This window comes from Coffea arabica, chromosome 2c (assembly GCF_036785885.1).
Source record: "Coffea arabica cultivar ET-39 chromosome 2c, Coffea Arabica ET-39 HiFi, whole genome shotgun sequence".
Taxonomy (NCBI): Eukaryota; Viridiplantae; Streptophyta; class Magnoliopsida; order Gentianales; family Rubiaceae; genus Coffea; species Coffea arabica.
Genome location: NC_092312.1, coordinates 13,219,198 through 13,240,336, shown reverse-complemented (window position 1 = coordinate 13,240,336; position 21,139 = coordinate 13,219,198). Strand labels below are relative to the sequence as shown.

General features: G+C 37.5%; 1 protein-coding gene and 1 pseudogene across 1 annotated transcript; both read left to right on the top strand.

Annotated features, from left to right (window-relative positions):
* The first annotated feature begins 6,091 nt into the window (after positions 1-6,091).
* Positions 6,092-6,984, top strand: LOC140035503 (uncharacterized). Its single transcript, XM_072076761.1, has 2 exons — positions 6,092-6,147; positions 6,390-6,984. The coding sequence occupies exons 1-2, from the start codon at positions 6,092-6,094 to the stop codon at positions 6,982-6,984; spliced, it is 651 nt and encodes a 216-aa protein (XP_071932862.1).
* Positions 6,985-9,456: 2,472 nt separating this feature from the next.
* On the top strand, positions 9,457-10,977 carry LOC113731046 (cytochrome P450 710A11-like; annotated as a pseudogene).
* Positions 10,978-21,139: the final 10,162 nt, after the last annotated feature.

The following is a 21,139-nucleotide window of genomic DNA, read 5'->3' as shown; positions in this document are numbered from 1 at the left end:
CATTCCTCTCCCGCTACCACGATGTATGGGAGGAAATGTCCGTCGATGGGGAGCGCTACGATCCTTCCCGGTCTAGGAGTTCCTTTCTTAAGGACCCTAGTGCCCGCTATGTTCAGCGATTCTTAGCCTACAGCTACTCAGGGCGCAAGGACAGCTCCGGTATACTCTCTCGCCCCGAGTTTTTCTTCCTCTGGAGCATGAAGAACAGCATCAAAGTCAATTTGGGGTGTTGGTTAGCGGCGCAGTTCAAGACGGTTCTGACCAAGAAGAACAAACCTCTGATCCTTGGGTCCTTTATCACTCACTTGGCGACCGAGCTAGGGGTTCTTGATTTGGAGGACCATGACCTACATTTGGCATTTGAGATGGAGCTCTTGGATGTGGATTGCTTAGAGAGGATGGGAGTCATCGAGCACTTGCCCGATGGTTCCTACCAGTTTACCCCTCCGGGACCACCTCGAGCTCCGGGTGCACGCCCTACGCCCCGACCAGGACCCTCTTCCTTTCATGAGCCGGCCGAGGACACTGCTGGGCCGTCATCTTCTGCACCACCTCCACGCCGTGGGACTTCTGAATGGCAGCAACTCCGGGAGCAGGTTCAGGATTTGCAGGCCCGAATGACCAACGTCGACGCCAATGTCGCAGGCATAGCACAGAATTTGGCGCAATTTCTGATGCATACAGGCTTTGCACCTCCGTTTCCACCTCGCCCTCCGTTTTGACCCAGTTTCAGGGAAGTTTGGTCCATTTCCCTCTCACTTTTGTTTTTATTTGTCCCATTGAGGACAATGTGTCCTATAGGTGTGGGGGGGATGGGTCTACAGTGGTGCTAGTGTGTTTTCCGTTTTTAGTAGTTTTTAGTTCTTAGTTTTTAGTAGTTTTAGTAGTTTTTAGTTTTTACTTCTAGTTGTTTATTTTTCTTTCTTTGTGACTACTAATTCTAGTTTTAATTCTTAGTTTTCATCCCATGTGGCTATATATATAAAAAAAAAAAAAAAACAAGGAGAGAAACATTTTGGTTTGTTAACTCTAGTTCTACTTTTGCCAAGTTCTTTTTACATATAATGTATCGGGTTAGTGTGGTTGGATTTGAGATGTCTCCTTGGTGAATATAGGACTGCTTGGTTCTTTTAATTTCCGTGTTAACTTTTCTAGGCATTGGGAATGACTGTTGGCATTTTAATGTGAACTGGTCCAATATTGACTCCAGTTCTCCATGTTTGGCGATAATGAGGCGAGCTGCCCCTATGTTTAGTTGCTAGTGCTGTTGTTTTGCGTTGCTGCTTTGGTTAGCTGTGAATAAGCTTGACTGTACTCCTCTATTGGCTACTACCGAATAACTGGGAATCTGCACCTAAAAGTGTCGATTCTCGCGTCAAAAGGTGGTACTTAATATGAGTACGTGGTTGCAGAGCGGTAGGAGCTGAGTAACCGGGCTCCTTCATCTAAAAATGTTGGAGTTCGCGTCAAAAGGCTCCGGCGGCTAGAGACTAAGTCCTCGTGTGTCGAATATTATTATGTGATTTATTAAAAAAAAAAAAAAAAAAAAAGGGGAAAAAAAAAGAGAGAATACATAATAGGGAAGCTTGCTGGTTTATGGACTCAATATGGGGACTTGTGTGAATATTTGGACCATTAGCTGATAAATGTTGTGTGTCATTCCTTTTCCTTAGACTAGTTAATTTGGAAATTGAAGGAGTTTGCGGTAGAGGCTAACTAGGGGGATGTTTCTCGGATTTTAACCACTAGTGCCCGATATATGATTTTCTCTTGAATCTCTTGGCAATGTGGTAGATTAGAGTGATGACCGATATATGATTTTTGGGGTCTGTCCACTTTTCCCATGCTTGAGGGCAAGCATGATTTAGGTGTGGGGGGAATTGATAGGGTATAATTTGTTAGTAATTTTATTATTAATTTGCCCTTCTATCCCGGACAAATATTGTGTTAATTGCTGGTATTTACTCATATTTGGTATCTGGACCCAATTCCAGGAGTGGAGCAGATAACTACAAAAAGAGGGACTTTTGGATGCAAATTTGGGAGACTTTGGCAGAGAGAACTTGAAGGCTTCGGCCTTTGACTTCGGTGGGGACCACGGAGGAAAGAGAAAAGGGCTTTGGTCCTTTGGTTCTTGAAGGAAAAGCAACGTACAAAGCCTAAAGAAACTAAGAAGGAATGGGGCAGCTTGTGGCCAATTGGTGGGGACCACTGGATAGCTTTTCTTTGGCTTTAAATAGGTAACTAACGTACAGAAGACGGACGGCCAGCCTTTAGCTTTCTTGCTTTAGTTCAGTTTTTAGTTTTTTTCTCTTCCTTTTTCCTGGGACTGGCCTCTGACACACGCCAGGTGTTTGACAATATTCCCCAACGGGGAAAACATCCTTCATTCCTTACTTTTTAGTCAAAAACAATGCCTTCGCAATTTATTAATTCGTGTGGTGATTTAATTATGTGGCGTGGCTAAATCTTCCATCTAGTCAAGGGTCAACTCGACGGCGCAGTCCCGAAAATCTGTGAGATCTAATTAGTTTTCACGCGTTCCTTAATTTATTCATATTTGCACGTTGCCTGCTTGTATTTTCATGGGATTCTTTTATTAATTGGATGTCAAGGGCCCGATGTTCAATGTGATTTATTAATCTCGTGCCAATTTAGTCAATTAAATCCGTAATTGTTTGATTGATTAATATTAGTGGCAACTGGTGTGTTTACACATTAGGGGAACGTGCAATCTAATTTAAATAACCCTCGTAGCGTGTTATTGGTTAGGGCTAGGTTTTTCTAATATTAATGCAATTGGGAAATTAATTCCTATGGTCGTACCTAGGAGTATTTGCTGATTAGGGGTAATCAACGGTCGTACCTTGGTTATCAATAATTTAAGGAAAAATTGGTCATCAGACTATAACTAGCCTATTAATGAATTAAGTGAACCTCTCCTGCATCAATGATCAGGTAAATGGACTGTGCCTGAGTAGTTGCATCCTTGGCTAGAATTTATTTATTCCTGACTAAATTCCTGCTATATTTGTGCTAGTGATTTGTTCATTTTTCATTAAATTGTCTAATTATTTTCAGTTTCATTCCGGTAAAATCCCCCCCCTTATCAATTGGACTTTAAAAAGAGACAAATATCTCCAGTCCCTGAGGAGACGACCCTACTTGCCACTGTCTACTATTCAGTAATTTTTGTCAACTAATTAATACTGGTATATCGGATTAAGCAAACTCTTCGGGAACAGGGTGAATCAAGTAACCCATTGCACACCTAGAGTCCCTGCTCCAGTACCTAGGATTAATTCTTGACTGCTTTTAGTGGTAGTTAGGTTCTATATTTATTACTATTATTGCACAGGCTGACGACCTGTCACACTGGAAAATTATGGGAAAGGAAGTGATTTTCCAGGAAAATGACTTCGATGGAAAATATTTTCCCTAGGAAAATATTTTCAGTCCAACCAAACGGACCCTTAGTCAGAAATTACATTGCGCGAAAATTTTGAACTTGGGCTAAACTTGGGCTAAGCCCATTTTAAGCCCAAAACTCAATGAATTTAAAGGGCCAAACTTATGCCAGAATCATTAAGCGCAAGTGGGCCAGCCCCAGGCGAGAGAAAGATTTTGTGACCTTAGACTTAGCCCTCAGTCAAACCCAGTCAAATTGGCCCAATAGTCAGCTTCTATAATGTCATTAACTTGTAAAAATGAATCATAATACCAAAATAAGTGGCAACAACACACAAGTAATATATTTTGTAGCAAAGCGTTTGGTAATATGTCATTCTGACTTTTGGTATGCCTCCTAGTTCTTTGATTTATTTATTTATCTTTTGGTCACAGACTCACAGTTCCCATTTCATTTAGAGCTTCTGCACCTTGTGAACATGTGGGTATTAATTGATAGAAAATTCTATATTAAGTTGATATATAATTTAAACCACAGAAATAAATTAAAAAAAAATAATCCACCTCGATTCCTATATTTGTATCTATTTTTTAAGAATGTCGTGATTTTCAATCATTTTTTGTAGATCAACTCTTAATTGACTGCTTATTGAAAGCATCCTATCATTGAGAAATAACAAGTACAAAACTCTAATTATCATGTATTTCCAAGTACACTGTTTTGAGAATAGCTTGATAAGCGACAATTATGTCACGGCATACGTTCAAACAGGAAATAAATAAGTTGCGAATTGTGTCTCTGCAATTGAAACTTCATATCTCTGCCCATTCGGGCAGCCAAGAACAGGATCAAGCGTCGCTTAGTAACTCCCAATTGGGCCAACATCGGATTGACGTAACTAAGCTCATACAATCTAATACTAGTAGTATTTCTTGATAAATTTATGAATTAATATTTTATATACTAACAATGTATGTGTTATTATCGTTGGATGCATGACAACAAATATATGTTTTACATGTCTCTGTGTTTAAAAGTACTAAAAGGTTGAGGTGTGTGTTTGAGAATGATTCAATTAATACTAGGCGCCAGATAAACGGAAGTGATGGGGGATCTGTCCGAACTTGGGCTTTGATTTCATGATTTCCACAAATCGTTCAAGCTCTTTTCAGTCTTCTCGATTTATTTGGCTTTGAAGAAATTGTAATAGAGCAGCTCATGCAGTGGTTCAATGTGCTAGAACAGGTTTGGATAGTCGAAGTTGGTGGAGTATGCATCTGTTTCTGCTGCCAATGTTATGGCGGATGAAAGTTTGAGTTAAATTCAATTTTCTATTTTATCAAAACAAGAAAGAAAGCAAAGAGAGTAGGAAAAATTATTCAAAACGCTCCTTACATTTTGTTAGATAATTTTTTTTTGTTCTCTACTTTTAAAGTAATAACATTAAATTAAATCGATAATATTAGGTTCCAACCGATATTTACGATCACATTTTAGCTCCAATTCATCACATGAATTAGCTATCGATCATTTTTTAAAGCGTAAAAATGTTAGATCTCATTTTTAATTAAACAAATCTATATTAATTTTTGTTCCTAAAAAAGTAGGATCTATCCTAAATTATATTTTTTTTCTCCTAAAAAAGTGAGATCTGCCCAATTCATATTTATTTTTACCATTAAAAAAGTGAAATCTGAATTTTTTTTATACATAAAAAATAATTGTAAGTGGGTCACATGGTAATTTCAAGTTAAAAAGTGGTTGGAAACTTTGTTAGGACCAAATTTTGCTAACTTGAATTGGTAAAAAACAAAAATTTAACATTTTAAAAACCAAGGATGAAAAAATCATATGACGAATTGTGAGAGATGAAATAAATGATTTTTTCCCGAGAATTATATACATGTGTGTGTGTATTTGGATAGAAAATTATTTGAAATATTTATTATAATATTTTTTATAATGTGATGTTGTGAGATAAAAAAATGATTGAAAATATAAAAAGGTTAATTAAAAAATGTGGTCGTAATGCGAGCAAATTTTTTTTGCAAATAATGTAACATCAAAACAAACTTATCCAGTTGGTAATTGCATGAGAATTCTATTCCCCAATCACATGTTTGGTTGGCCAAAACAGGAATCTAGTAAGTAGTAACTTAGCTATCGATCGTCTTTAACTATCCCAAGAGTTCTAAAGGCAAAGTACCTTGCTAAAACTGAGTTTCTCTCAGCTAAGATTGGGTCAAATTCTTCCTACTTATGAAGAAGCATCTTGGAGGGAAGGAAGCTGATTAATAAAGGAATTTTATGGGGAGTGGAAAATGGTGATGCGATTCACATTTGGGACGATCCATGGATACCAGTTCCAACATCATTCAGCGTAGCTCAGCATTCAAAGCATTTATGGCCAGAGGCAAGAGTAAGAGATCTCATTGATTATGAATCTGGAAGGTGGAAAATGCACCTCCTTAATGCCTTGTTTCTGAAACATTAAGTGGAGTTGATTAAGAAAATTCCTCTGTCAGCATGTTGGCCGCATGATGAGATAGTATGGCATTATTCAAGGAATGGAATATTTGATGTTAAATCAGCATATCATTTGGCAAGAAACTCTAAAAATCTGGAAAAAGGTGAAGAGGGATCATCATCGAGTAGTAAGGAAAAGAACTTTTGGAATGGATTATGGCACCTAAACATTCCTCCAAAAGTCAGGGTGTTCATATGGAGGGCATGCTCAGGTATTTTACCCACTGGACATAATTTAAATGCTAGAATAAGATGTGGAAGTGGAAACTAATAAACACATATTTTTTGAGTGTGAGTTTGCCCAAGAAGTGTGGAAAGGACTTGACAAACGGAAGTTGTTGGAGAACTCTTTTGCCCCTAATTTCAAGGAATGGTTTGGATGGGTTATGAATTCACAAGGAAAGCAAGGAGTAGGGTTAGCAGCAGTAATTACTTGGCTAATTTGGAGATGCAGGAATGAGAGGATTTTTGAAGGAAAAGTAAGGGATGCGCTCAGGGTTGGTGAATATGCAATAGATTTCTTGCAGGAATATTGGAATTTACACTGCAAAGCTGAGTTACCAGAGACCGATAGTCTGACCAAGTGGGTAGCTCCAGAAGAAGGTATTTTAAAAATAAATGTTGATGGAGCCTTCTCTAACACTGGGGCTGGAATTGGAGTTGTGGTGAGAGACCATCAGGGACAAGTGGAAGCATTAATGGCTGAAAGAGTTTCTGAGGCCCTTAATGCAGAGCATGTGGAATGCTTGGCTTTTCTTAAAGCTTTACAGTTTGCCAAAGATTTTGATATTTCTCACCTCATTCTAGAAGGGGATGCCTTGGGCATTATCCAGAGAATCAATAGTACGAGTCTTGAGTTATCGGTGTTAGGTAACTTGATCAGAGGCATTAGAGATGTGCTGAAGGATTTTTGTTCACATGTAAGAAGGAAGAATAATGTTTCTACTCATTTATTGTCTCATTTGTCTCTGTCACTTGAGGGAAGTCACATTTGGTTTGTTAACTTCCCAAAAGAGATTATGTATGCTGCAAATGCAGATGTACTTTAATGAAGTTCAGTTTCATTATCCAAAAAAAAAACCTATCCCAATCTCAGAAGTCAGAATATCGAGATAACCACGAGCGTGTTGATATTTTAAAGACACTATTTTGAGATTCTTAATATTTAGGATCAGTTTGCAGCCTCCCACGTGCAATGTTGGCTGGCTAGAAAGTTGGACAACTTAAACCCTTATACAACAAGAGATCTTGTGTTCAAATCTTAAAATTACGAGCAAATTATCCAGATAGCCATTCAACTTTTCGAATAGTATAGTTTTGACCATCCAACTTTTAAAGATACGTATTTATCCACTAATCTATCAAAATGATATCACATTATTGATTAGTTCATCAAGTAAGAGTATTTGTAATTATGTATAGTGCTTCTGAAGTCAATTATGTTTTCTTTAACTCGTCAACTGTTGGAAGTCACAAATATTTATTTTTTTTCTTTTTCTTGAAGATCACAAGTATTTGATTTCAGTGTTTAGTTCTAAGGCATTGCATCTTCCTATGCAATTTATCAATACAATGCTTTCTGGGACTTCTTGTGTTTGGATTGCATTTTTCATGATTTTTCATAGAAAAATTACTGTAGCGATTTTATGTATGTGAGAAAAAAAGGTAACAGGAAAATGTGATCACGGAAAACAACGTAATTTTCCGACGAAAAACTGCAATCCAAACATATATTCTTATTAGTTTCCAATAGTTCTTTCTGTTATCAGTTTCGTCTCTGAAGCACCAGGGCAACTTTAAATTAAGTCATGGTTGAGAAGTCTACACTCCGACATCAAAAACAGGGAAATGAAGCCTCTCAAGTTTCAGTTCTTTCTAGTTATGCAAACGAATGGAATTCGGTGTAAATTTATATAACTTTGGTGTAAACGTGATTTATAATTGAATTGATATAAAATTTACGATTACGCCAAAAATATATTAATTTATACCAAAATTATGCCGGATTACACAACTGATCCGCGAAATTGGAAAGAACTTCAACTCGAGAGGCCCAAACCCCAAAAACAGTCTGTCATGGGCACCATACCCCCTTTCAATTATTCACGCAAAGCTGTGATCTGAAGGCTTCAGAGGGCAACTTTAAATTAAGCCATGGTTGAGTAGTCTGCATTCTAACATCAAAGACAGTCTGTCATGAGCACCATGCTCCCTTTTAATTCTTCGCCGTCAACAGTGATCTGTGACCTGCCAAAGACTTCGGAACAATTTTTTCTCTGACAAGACCATAAATCCAGAAGAGTTATTTATTTATATATTTATTTTTTGATTAAATTAATGGACCCATAGTTGTGGGAGCAGTAGAAGAAGCGTGAATTAGATAGGGAAAATTTTGAAAGCATATATGTATGTATATACATACACAACCGATGAAAACTCGAAGGCAATAAATCAAATCAAGACATATTAACAGAAGTATAAACATATTAATGTTAAGTCGGATTCTCTAATTTTTGTTCAAATTCTTCAACAGAAATGCAAATGCCCATGGCCTATTCTTTCAGAGCTAGAAGGGATTTTTCAAATGGTTAGTGTGATTGATAATGTCTCGCATACTTTTCGTGAAACTAGTAAGATTGCCGATGCTTTATCTAATGAAGGGTGTGTCATTGGATATTCTTTGATTTACACACAAGAGTCGAAACTTCCAAAGGTATCTGGAGGGGAAATTCAAGTCAATAGATTAGGATTCCCATCTCTAAGGAAATGTAAGCGTTAATTTTATTTTATTTGGAACATTATTGTAACATCTTCATATACTTTCAGAGGTTAGGTTTATGTCTCCATCTATTTTAGTAGTTAATAAAATTCGGAGTTGATATCTCTTTCCCGTGTACGGGGTTTGCCATTAAAAAAAAAAAATCAAATCAAGATGTCCAAATGCATCCACATTCTACAACCCAACCTATGATTTTCCACTTGCAAGGCGAGTGAAGTTTACATGCCTTACATTAGGACCCAAAGAAATTATAAAGGTGCAATTCTGTTCTACAAATGGTATAACTCTACTGTTTTACAGCAAGAAAAAAATAATTAAGATCTGTATCCTCACTTTACATTGTATTGTAATCACACAAAGTACATCAAATTTTCTAATGGAAACATGCTATATTCTTCCGATCCATGGCTATTATTGTCTCCCAGGTCAACTAAACTTGGTGCTCAACAAAATAAAAAATAGCAATAATAATAAGTTTGTGCTTAACGTGAACCACAATCGCTTGTGCCCCAGAATTTAGAGATTCTAGATTCAGATTTCCTTTCAAATTCTTCTTCTGTTGCTTAGAACCTACCCTTTCCCAGTTTGATTTCTTTTCTTTTTTTTTTTTAAAAAAAAAAACCATAATCACTTCAATTGTTTATATACCTCCGTTCATACCATACTCTATTATGCTCGCTGTCAGCCTTTCTTCTCCCGCTCGTGAAAATTTCCAAACAGATCTTCCAAAACAAAGATGATAATGGAATCCATATTGGCCCTCCAATCAAACTACAGTCCCTACATCATTGCGGTTGCAGTTCTCCTTCTCATTAAAGAACAATTCTCTTACCTAAAAAGGAAATGCTTCCTACCAGGTCCAGCCCTGGTCCTTCCTTTCATAGGCAATGCAATTCCATTACTAAAAAACCCCCACAAAATTATGGGAGAAACAATCCACCTTAGCTCAATCCACCCCTCTGGGAATGTCTACAAACTACTTCTTTGGCAAATTCATCCTTTACATTTATTCAACCGAGCTGTCTCACAAAGTTTTCGCCAATGCCCGCCCTGATACTTTCCACATCGTTGTTCATCCTTTTGGCCAAAAATTGTTGGCCGAAACTAGCCTAGTCTATCAATTCGGCCAGGAACGCAAAGACCTTCGTCGCCGTGTAGTCCCTAACTTTACTCCTAAGGGTTTAGCCACCTATAGTTCCATTCAGCAACGTATAATTCTCAAGCACTTGAAATCATGGCTTCTTCTCATCAAATCAGACCAAAAACCAATTCCTCTTCGCTTACTTTGTCGTGAAATGAACTTAGAAACCTCTCAGACAGTGTTTGTCGGGCCTTATTTAAGCGATGAGGCACAGAAAATATTTGACATCGGGTACAGTTTTTTCAATCGGGGCGAGATGACACTTCCTATAGACTTACCTGGATTTGACTTCAGAAAAAGCTAGATTATCCGTTAAGAAACTTGTGGAAATCCTTGCATTTTGTGCTGTTGAGAGCGAGAAGAAAATGTAGAATTGAGAAGAGCCAACTTGTTTGATTGATTTTTGGATGCAGGATAATTTGAGGGAGAAGGCTGAGGCTGAAGAAAAATGAGTTGCTGATATTGATAAGAAATTCGATTCTACCAAAGAAGAACTTGGAGGCCATTTATTTGACTTCCTTTTCGCAGCTCAAGATGCATCAACTTCCTCACACTTGTGGGCTGTAAGTGTAACCTTTCTAGATTCACATCCTCGTGTTTCACAAAGAGTTCGATCCGAGGTGGAAAAATATTGGAACCCTTTATCCAATGAGCTGATCACGGTGGAGCAGATTAGGGAAGTGAAGTACACCGAGGCTGTGGTGAAGGAGGTGCTGAGAATAAGACCTCCAGCGACACTGGTGCCACACACAGTGGCTGAGGATTTTGCATTGACAGAAGATTATGTGATTCCCAAGGGCACAGTTGTCTTTCCATCAGTTTTTGATTCTTGTTTTCAAGGTTTCCCTTGATCCAGATCGTTTCATGGAGGAAAGGCAAGAAGACAAGGTTTACAAGAAGAATTTTTTGACTTTTGGATCTGGGGCGCACCAATGTATTGGGCAGAAATATGCAATTAACCATTTGAAGCTCTTTGTTGCAATTTTCACTACATTGATCGACTTCAAGAGGGCACGACAGGCTGTTTGTGATGATATTATTTATGTTTCAATCCTCGTTCCAAAGGACGACTGCAAAGTTTTTCTTTCTCAACGATGCAAGAGATTACCCTCTGTAGCATGAGATAAAGGAAAACATAACTCAATAGTAGGCATGGCCATGGTTCCATTTGGAACCCGGAACTGGACCGGAATCGGATCGTTTGGAACCAGACCAGAACCAGAACCAAAATCATGGAACTAGAATCGTGGTAGAACCTCGAATAAAGGTTCCGGTTCTGGTTCTCTAAAAAATAGAACCAGAACCAGAATCGCCGGTTCCAGAACCATTAAAAATAATTAATATAAGTAGTGAGATGATTCAAAGAAAATTAGTTGTGTTTAATAGGTTTTGTGTTTAAGAAAGTTGAAATTTTATGGACTTTCTATATATTTTATTAATTATTTAATTCTTTCTATTCATCTAATATCTATCATTATAATTTGTAAGTATTAAATTATTACTTACAATTTTTTTTTTGCTTATTTGCTATCAAATGACAAGTTTTGATGGCAGTAGCTCATCTTCAAAAGCAAGCAAGCAAAAAAATATTTTTTGCAATATTTCTTCAAATGGAATCTTCAACATTGATGATTGTCCAACTCAAGAAAGTCAACACATGACAACCATTTGATAGTGTAATGTATTTTTTAATTTGACAATGTAATGTACTTTTCATAAAATTTATATTATCTATTTATTACTTCTTACTTTGTAGAATAATAATAAAATTAAAATATGATGTTTATTTTGTATTTATTTTTTTACATTTTATTTGAAAATTTAAATATATAGTTATATTCGTATTAAAATTGGTAAGGATAAGGAATTAAATAAAATTGTATACAACTATATAGAACCGGAAACCAGAACCAGAACCATAAGGAACCAAAATCAGAACTATACGGTTCTGGTTCTACCTCTTTGAAGAACCATAACCGATGATTCTGAAACCAGAACCAGAACCATCTTATATGGTGCGGTCCTGGTTCTACCTCTTTGAAAAACTAGAACCGTAGCAGTTTTGGAACCAAAACGGTTGGTTTTGGAACCGTAGCCATGCCTACTCAGTAGCATGAGGGTTATTGAATGAAATGATATTTTCTATATAAAAGAATGCAGTAATATCCAATAGAAAAAGTTAACTAACTGTCAGAATTAATCAAATTACTCTATCATTTAGACAATTAAAAGTTGAAAGAGATTAGCAATGCAGTAAGAAGTGTGAATGTGTACATCCAAATAATAAGTTAGGTGTCCATTAGAAGTATTACCAAGTGCTCTGGGCATCTATTAAAAATTTTTTTAAAAATAAAAAAACCAAGCATCTGTAAATTTTGAAACTAACTTTGTACATTTTTTTTAAACTAACTTTTACATTTAAATTCCAAGCCCAACTGCCTAATTTATTTGATTAATAGTAGTTGGGCTTCATCTTGACCTATCAATATTAGGTTGAAAGTGTATATACAAAGCCCTAAGAGCATTTGGTTTGTAATTTTATAGAATTTTTGTACAAAAAATGATAGGGTGCATATTGGTTAATGAAATAGCTAATACTTGCTTGTGGTTTTGACCAAATATTGCATTATTAGATTGATTCTACTCATATTTGGCAATTGGTATTGATTATAGGAATATGGCAAAAAAAAGAGTAAAAAGTAATTTAATGAAGATATTTCCAGCAAAAGACTCTTAACCTATTCCACATAGGCGTGACAAACAAGGTTCCTATTCCAATTTAACTTCTAATTCTATCTTGACAAAAAAGGTGGAGACGTTAGTCCTTATTAATTAGTATCGGTGACTAGTTAGGAAATAGATATTCTTTTCCTATTAGGAATTGGACTCTATTTTCCTTTTTATATAGATTAGTGGGTAGCAATGAAGACGTAGAGGAGGAACGTCTTTGTTTTTGGGAGATTAGATATTAGTCACGGCATCAAAAAAACAACGAGCCGCTTGTCTCTTTTCCTGGGTTATTTTCAATGAAGAGCAATTAATTTTCTTAATCTAGTCAAGAGATAACAAAGGATTTGGTTTAACTACAGTTATGAGATCGCATTGTTTTCATCTGTTTCTTTTATTCTTTATTTGTTAATATTCGTATGTTTTATAATTTAATTTCTCATGGTTATTTCGTTGTTTGAATATCAAAAACCTGATATTTAATTCAACCTAACAATCTATTGCCAATTAAGACAGTTAAATATATAATTGTTTAATTATCTAAAATTAGTGGTAACTAATGTGATTAATTTCATGTGAGAGAATCATATAATCTAATTTATATAAACCATGGTAGCATGTTTATTGATTAGAATAGGGTTTTTTTAGTTTTTAATGCAATCAAGAAATTAAATTTTATGGGCATATCTAAGATTATTTCTTGGTTAAAAAATAGTGAGCTGACGTGCCTTAACTATTGATACGGTACAAAAAAAGAAAAGATGATTGTAATTTGGATACAGAGCCCTAAAAGATTTGGATTGTAATTTTTAGAATTTTTGTAAAAAAAAAATCATTGTAACATTTTCTGGAGATCTATATCTATATTTATTTATATGTATTAGAGGGCAAGTTTTTGATGAGAAGCCTCTACAGGCATTAGAAATCTAAATCCCTTTTTACTATAATTTTGGATTTATTTTAATTAAGTAATCCCTTCTATATCTATATGTATGAGAGGACAAGTTTTTTACGAGGAGCCTCTATAGGTGTTAGAAATCTAAATCCCTTTTTACTATAATTTTAGATTTATTTTAGTTGAGTAATCCATTTTTCTTATCCTTTCCCACTTTCCAATTTACATGGCTCACTAACTCACAAAATCAAAATTTTAACTACGAATGACCCACTAACCCACAAAATCAAAACTCCAAAATTTAAACTAACGGATGATAACCACCCGTACAAAATCACATCTGTAAATCCCAAATCACGTCTAACAGTTAATGACATAACTCAAATAATTTAAGAAACTCATCATTACAAAAATCATATATCCAAAATTTAGAGGCCCGTTTGAATTACAATTTCCACAATTCTACATATTTTACTCTTACAATCAATCATAAAACTGACAATCTGTTATGGCCTGGAATCAGTCCAAATTGTCATGCACAATTGACTGGGATGACTCAGCAAAGGAGTAGCACCAGAAATGTGATAGCATGGAGAGTCACGAGGATAGCAACTGATATAACAGAATGAAGAGTAGTTATTTGGCGGGAAAAGTAGTTAGTACTAGCAGGCTGTGTCTTGAGCTCAAAGCTAAGAATTGTATAAGTAATTCATCTGCATTGAAGGTAGGACGTGTAATACGTTGTTCCAGATTTCTTTCCTAATCAATTCAAACCTTTCTTTTCCCTCTCTTTTCCCTCTCCTTAATTCAGATCTCATTCTCAATTCTTCCTCTCTCTTTCCCTTCCCTATCTCAGATATCTTCAATTCAATTAGTTCGAATTATTACAGTGGTATCAGAGCTTGCGATCCTTGGATTGCAAGCTTCGAACTGCTGAAGATTATGGCAGAAGGCACTAGAATGAAGAGCTTCGAAGAGCAACTCAGGAAACAAGAGGCCAGGATCCAAGCAGTCATTGATTCCTTGGTTGCTGACAAACAGGCTATGGAAGAACGGTTGGAAGGTAATCAAAGAGAGATGCGAGCTCTAATGGAAACCAATAGCACAGAGCTGAAAAGCTTCATGAGTACTCAACTCAGTTCCATTTTGAGAAGTCTGCAAGGTGATAGAGGCATTTTGGGGAATCCTACAAGCTCAGCAGAGAAAACTCCTAATAATCGAAGTGTTGGAGCACAAGGTGTTCGACAAGGTGAATTTGGTCATTCATCCAGAGGAGATGGTCAGCATTGGCCAATGGGGGTTCCCAGGTTAGATTTTCCCAGATTTGATGGCCATAGTCCCAAGGAATGGATCAGGAAGTGTGAAAAGTTCTTCCAACTGTTTCGCACTCCTGAAGAACAGCAGATTGACTTGGTGGAACTGCACTTAGAAGGCAAGGCAGATCTCTGGTATCATAATTTCAAAAAGGATCGCGGAATAGTTCATTGGAAGGATTTCAGTTTGGAAGTATGTAGGAGGTTCAGCACTGTAGGGGAAGCAGATGCGGTGGAGGAGTTCAGCAAACTCAGCCAATCATCCACTGTATTGGCTTATCAGGAAAAATTTGAAGAATTGAGGTCCATTGTAATGATTCAGGTGCCAGAACTGACTGAATCTTACTACATTTCTAGTTTCTTAAGTGGATTGAGGGGGGAAATTAAGTCTGCTGTGAAGATGCATAGGCCAGACACTCTACAAGCTGCCTTTGAGATGGCCAGATGGCAGGAGCATCATTTGGAGCTTGTTCACAAGTTCAGCAGGACCACACTCAAGAGTACATTGCACTCAGGCTCCTATGGACTTACCAAGGGAACGCAGGGAGTCCAGGATCCAGGAGCAAGGCAGTCTAGTACTTTGCCTACAGACTACAGCAAGAAGTCCAATTCACAGCAAGTTTTCAGGAAAATTTCTCCTACTGAATTCCAATATAGGAAGGAGCACAACCTATGCTTTAGGTGTGGGGACAGATTTACTCCCGGACACACTTGTAAGAGCAAGGGGGTCCACATGATGTTAATAGAAGATGAGGAAAAAGGTGAGGCAGAACAAACAACAGAAGAAGAGGAAGTTATTGAATACATGGGAAACCAGCAGGAGCAGGATGTGATATTGACCCTGCATGCAATGACAGGGGAATTATCCTCAAGTGTCATCAAAATGCAGGGGCAGTTTAAGAACAGTCAGCTGACAATCCTATTGGATGGAGGAAGTACCAATTGTTTTATCAAGAGATCAGTGGCTCAGTTGTACCCAGAAACTGTGCAGAATCATAGGCCTTTTAAGGTCAAGATTGCTGATGGCAAAGAGCTGCACTGCGACCAATGGATTCCAGGAATGCAGTGGGACATGCAGGGCCACACATTTACACAGGATGTATTTGTCATAGACCTGGAACCTTATGATATGATCCTTGGGGTGGATTGGATGAAATCCTACAGCCCCATTACCTTTGATTTCAAGAGACTAAACCTGTCTTTTGAGAAGGGAGGAGAGCACGTGGTGTTAAAAGGAGATTCCAACAATACAAACGTTAGAATGCAGCAAGGTTCAACAGCTCACAAATTGTCAGACATAAGATCAGGAAGGCTCTGCAGCAATCTTGTATGGTGAAGGTTCACAACTCACAGGTAATTTCTGAACCAGATTCTCTTACTCAGTTGTTGGCCAAATATGATGATATCTTTGCTGAACCTAAAACTCTTCCCCCAAACAGATGCCATGATCACCAAATCCCCCTTAAATCAGATGCCAAACCTTTCAAAATTCCCCCATATAGGAACCCCCATGTACAGAAAAATGAAATTGACAATCAAGTGAAGGACATGCTAACCTCTGGTCTTATACAAATTAGCCACAGCCCCTTTGCATCACCTGCTCTCTTAGTTAAAAAGAAAGATGGGAGCTGGAGGCTTTGTATTGATTATAGACAACTGAACAATCTTACCATCAAAGATAAATTTCCAATCCCTATTATAGATGACTTACTGGATGAGTTACATGGAGCCAGGGTCTTCTCTAAAATTGATCTGCGATCAGGCTATCACCAAATCAGAATGAGACCTGAGGACATCCATAAAACTGCTTTTAGAACTCATTCTGGACTTTATGAATTTCTTGTAATGCCATTTGGCCTGACAAATGCCCCCGCCACCTTTCAAGCACTAATGAACTCAGTTTTTGAACCTTACATCAGAAAATTTGTCCTTGTGTTCTTTGATGACATTCTGATCTATAGTCCAGATTATAAAACCCACTTACACCACTTATCCTTAGTATTAGGGACCTTGAGAAAGCACTCCTTATTTGCAAAGATGTCTAAATGTTCTTTTGGTCAAAACCAAGTGGAGTATCTGGGACATGTTATCACTAGTGAAGGTGTGAATACTGACCCATCCAAGGTGGAGGCTATGCTGTCCTGGCCAACTCCTACTTGTTTAAAGGCCCTCAGAGGATTTTTGGGCCTAACTGGGTATTACAGGAGGTTTGTTAAGGGGTATGGAGAAATTGCTAAGCCCCTCACTGAGTTACTGAAGAAGGATCAATTTGCTTGGAGTGCTGTTGCAGAATCTGCATTTCAACGGTTGAAGCTGGTCATGAGTAAATCTCCAGTATTAGCATTACCTGACTTCTCAAAACCATTCCAATTGGAAACTGATGCTAGTCAGTTAGCTATTGGGGCTGTGCTGATGCAACAAGGGAGACCTATAGCTTACTACAGCCAAGTGTTGGGCCAGAAGAATCAGACCAGATCCACCTATGAAAAAGAACTTCTATCACTCATCACAGCAGTTCAAAAATGGAAACACTACTTGATGGGGAACCACTTTATCATAAAGACTGACCATGAAAGCCTCAAATACTTGCTGGATCAGAAAATAAACACTCCCCTTCAACAGAAGTGGCTGGTTAAACTTATGGGGATGGATTATGAGATCCAGTACAAGAGGGGTAAGGACAATATGGTTGCTGATGCATTATCAAGAAGGGGAGAGCAGGAGGAGCCAGCAGAAACATTTGTACATGCCATCACTGCCATCAAGCCTCAATGGCTGTCAATGGTAGCTGAGAGCTACAATGGTGATGACATGGCAAAGGAGGTTCTACTGAGGCTGGCCATGGGAGCTGAAGCACTACCTGACTACTCGTATAACCAAGGGATTTTGAGATTTAAAGGAAGGATTTGGGTAGGAGCAGAGGCTGGACTAAGGCAAAAATTGATTTCCTGTTTTCATGATTCTTGTCTTGGAGGTCACTCTGGGAATCATGGTACTTATCAGAGGATCAAAAGCTACCTATACTGGCCTGGAATGAAAAAAGAGGTCGAACAGTATGTACAGAATTGTGATGTCTGCAAGAGAAGTAAAAATGAGAATTGCGCTTATCCAGGACTGTTGCAGCCATTGGCCATTCCTGAGCAAGCGTGGCAACAAATTTCCATGGATTTCATAGAAGGTTTGCCTAAATCTTTTGGTTGTAATGTCATCTATGTGGTGGTAGATAGATTTACTAAATATGCTCATTTCATCCCTATGACTTCTCATTACACTGCTAAAAGTGTAGCAGAGACATTCTTTGATCAGATCTTCAGGTTACATGGCCTACCAACGCACATTGTCTCTGATAGGGATAAAGCCTTTACTAGCTTGTTCTGGCAGGAACTCTTCAAGATGCTTGGCACAGAGCTAAACCTCACTTCTGCATACCACCCTCAGTCTGATGGACAGACTGAGAGGGTTAATAGATGTGTAGAAAGCTACCTGAGGAGTGTGTGTATGTATCAACCAGGGAAGTGGAGGAAATGGCTTCCTGCAGCAGAATGGTGGTATAACACTAACCACCATAGCAGTCTACAAATGTCCCCTTTCCAGGCCTTATATGGTTACAAACCTATACAACTGAACCTGAGGCCCGATAAGACAATAGTAGCTGCTGTGGAGGATTGGGCACAGGAAAGAGTAGGCTGGAATTCCTTGCTCAAAGAGAACTTGTTTAAAGCTCAGAACAGAATGAAGCAAATGGCTGATAAAGGGAGGAGTGACAGGGAGTTTATAGTGGGGGAGTGGGCTTATTTGAAGCTCCAACCTTACAGACAAACCTCAGTAGCCGTAAGGAGGAATTTGAAACTGACTGCTAAGTACTACGGGCCCTATCAGGTGGAACAAAAGGTGGGGACTGTAGCATACAAGCTGAAGCTACCTGCAGGATCGACCGTACACCCTGTTTTTCATGTTTCATTGCTCAAAAAGTCACCAAAGGAGGCCCCAGTCAGCACTACTTTGCCTACCTTGAACACAGATAGTGAGTTTGAGGTCACCCCCTCAGCAGTGCTGGATAAAAGGACAATCTATAGGAAGGGTCAGGAAGTTGAGCAAGTGTTGGTGCAGTGGGAAAACATGGAACCTGAGGAAGCCACTTGGGAGGATTGGACGTTCATTCATGCTCAATTTCCTTCTTTCCAAATTAATCAATCCTAGAGACTAGGATTGTTTTTAGGGGGAGGTATTGTTATGGCCTGGAATCAGTCCAAATTGTCATGCACAATTGACTGGGATGACTCAGCAAAGGAGTAGCACCAGAAATGTGATAGCATGAAGAGTCACGAGGATAGCAACTGATATAACAGAATGAAGAGTAGTTATTTGGCGGGAAAAGTAGTTAGTACTAGCAGGCTGTGTCTTGAGCTCAAAGCTAAGAATTGTATAAGTAATTCATCTGCATTGAAGGCAGGACGTGTAATACGTTGTTCCAGATTTCTTTCCTAATCAATTCAAACCTTTCTTTTCCCTCTCTTTTCCCTCTCCTTAATTCAGATCTCATTCTCAATTCTTCCTCTCTCTTTCCCTTCCCTATCTCAGATATCTTCAATTCAATTAGTTCGAATTATTACACAATCACTAATTGATTTTCATTTGTCATCCATACATACCCAATATAGTGCGAAAAAAAAAACTACGTATCATTCTCTCACCATGGATGAATTCCACTCACAAGCATTTCAATAATAACTCAATTCCAAACTTGTAAAATTACAAAGGAGAAAATAACTAATTACAAAGCAAAACCTGTACCGTAGTGATCGCACTGAAATACTTCAAAAAGGTTCAGCACGACACTATCACTTCCACCTACCTAATTTGATCCACCTACCTAATTTGATTGGTATCCTAGCAAATATTTTGGTCTTCAATGCCAAACTACTTATGCCGAACGCAAGGAAATGTTCTTTCCTTTTGCATGAAAGATGTACATAATTAATATTAAATGAAATGTGGTTATACAATATTTTTCGTTCAAGCATGAACATCAATATATTCTTAGCGTTAGGCAACGGTTCAATTTTCTTTCATATTTTTTTTCATATTCGGGCTCTTAAATTTCAGATTTCAAGGTTCAACCTATGTTTTCAGAATCGGACCGGATAGTGACTCGGCCGAGGTCAGGGGTCAGGGGTCAATGGGTTCGACCGGGGGTCGATAGGGGTCGAACCGGATGACGTCATAAATAAAAATTATTTAAAAATTAAAATATTATATATATAATATCTAATAATATATTGATATTAATAAAGGTATATTCATATATATTTGATGTTTCAAATATATTTAACAAGAAAATACAAAGAAATTAGAACAATCAAGTAGCAATTTATATTATTTAATAAATATTAACAAGTTTAGAATTAAAATTATGAATTTAATTGAAAAATAACATCAAATTTTAGGACAATATTTATAAAGTATAAAATATTTGAGGTATATCAATAAGTTTTAACAATTTAGGGGGTCAAAACATAATATTAAAAAGTTTGAATTTTTTTTAAAAAAATTACTGTTGAACCGGAAAAATAGATTTTTTTCCGGTCAAACCCGATTTTTGACCGGCTTTGACCGAGTTTTAAATTTCTGGTTTTTTAATATGACTCGGACCGGCTACCTGGCCGGTTCCCAATTCGACCGGCCGGTCCAGTCCGAGTTTTAAAACAGAGGGTTCAACATGATCCAACTGTAAATGACTTCAATGTCCTCATAGCTAAAGCAAGGCTGTGTACTGACTGTACTCTACATCTTAACATTGAAAAGCGTGCCATGACCTCCATCCGCCCTTTTAACTCTTCATGGTCAACTCTGACATGTCACTTTCCAAATGCATAATGCTTGAGGATACATTTCTCACTTATAAGTTATAACACTCTGTAATTCAAGAAGATTTAGCCAGATGAAGAAAACGTTTAAAAGCTAAAAGAACTATATGATTAGCTGAAGAAAATTCCAAGGCAATTAAATGAAGACATTCACATGCATGTACAGATCAACCGATAATTTTCCATTTAAGGCCCAATGAATTTTACCAGCCTATACAGCATTGGGACACAGAGAAAATAGATATGTGATTGTGACATACTAGGGTAGGACGCCGACGTCATTGCTTTACTCCAAAAGGCGATATCACCGGTGACGTTTAGTTTCAACATGTATACTTGTTTTTATGGTGTATTTATTCACTTTAAGTTCCAAAGTCATAATGTGCTTCAAATAATCTAATGGCAACATGTAATGAGTTTCATATAGATGGCTTTTAATGTCACTTAGGTCAACTATAAATTCATGCTTGTAGACACTAGGG

Coding starts and splice junctions, on each gene's coding strand:
- LOC140035503 (XM_072076761.1), top strand. CDS start 6,092: ATGGCACCTAAACATTCCTCCAAAAGTCAGGGTGTTCATATGGAGGGC. Junction 6,148..6,389: donor CATATGGAGGGCATGCTCAG/GTATTTTACCCA, acceptor TTGGAGATGCAG/GAATGAGAGGATTTTTGAAG.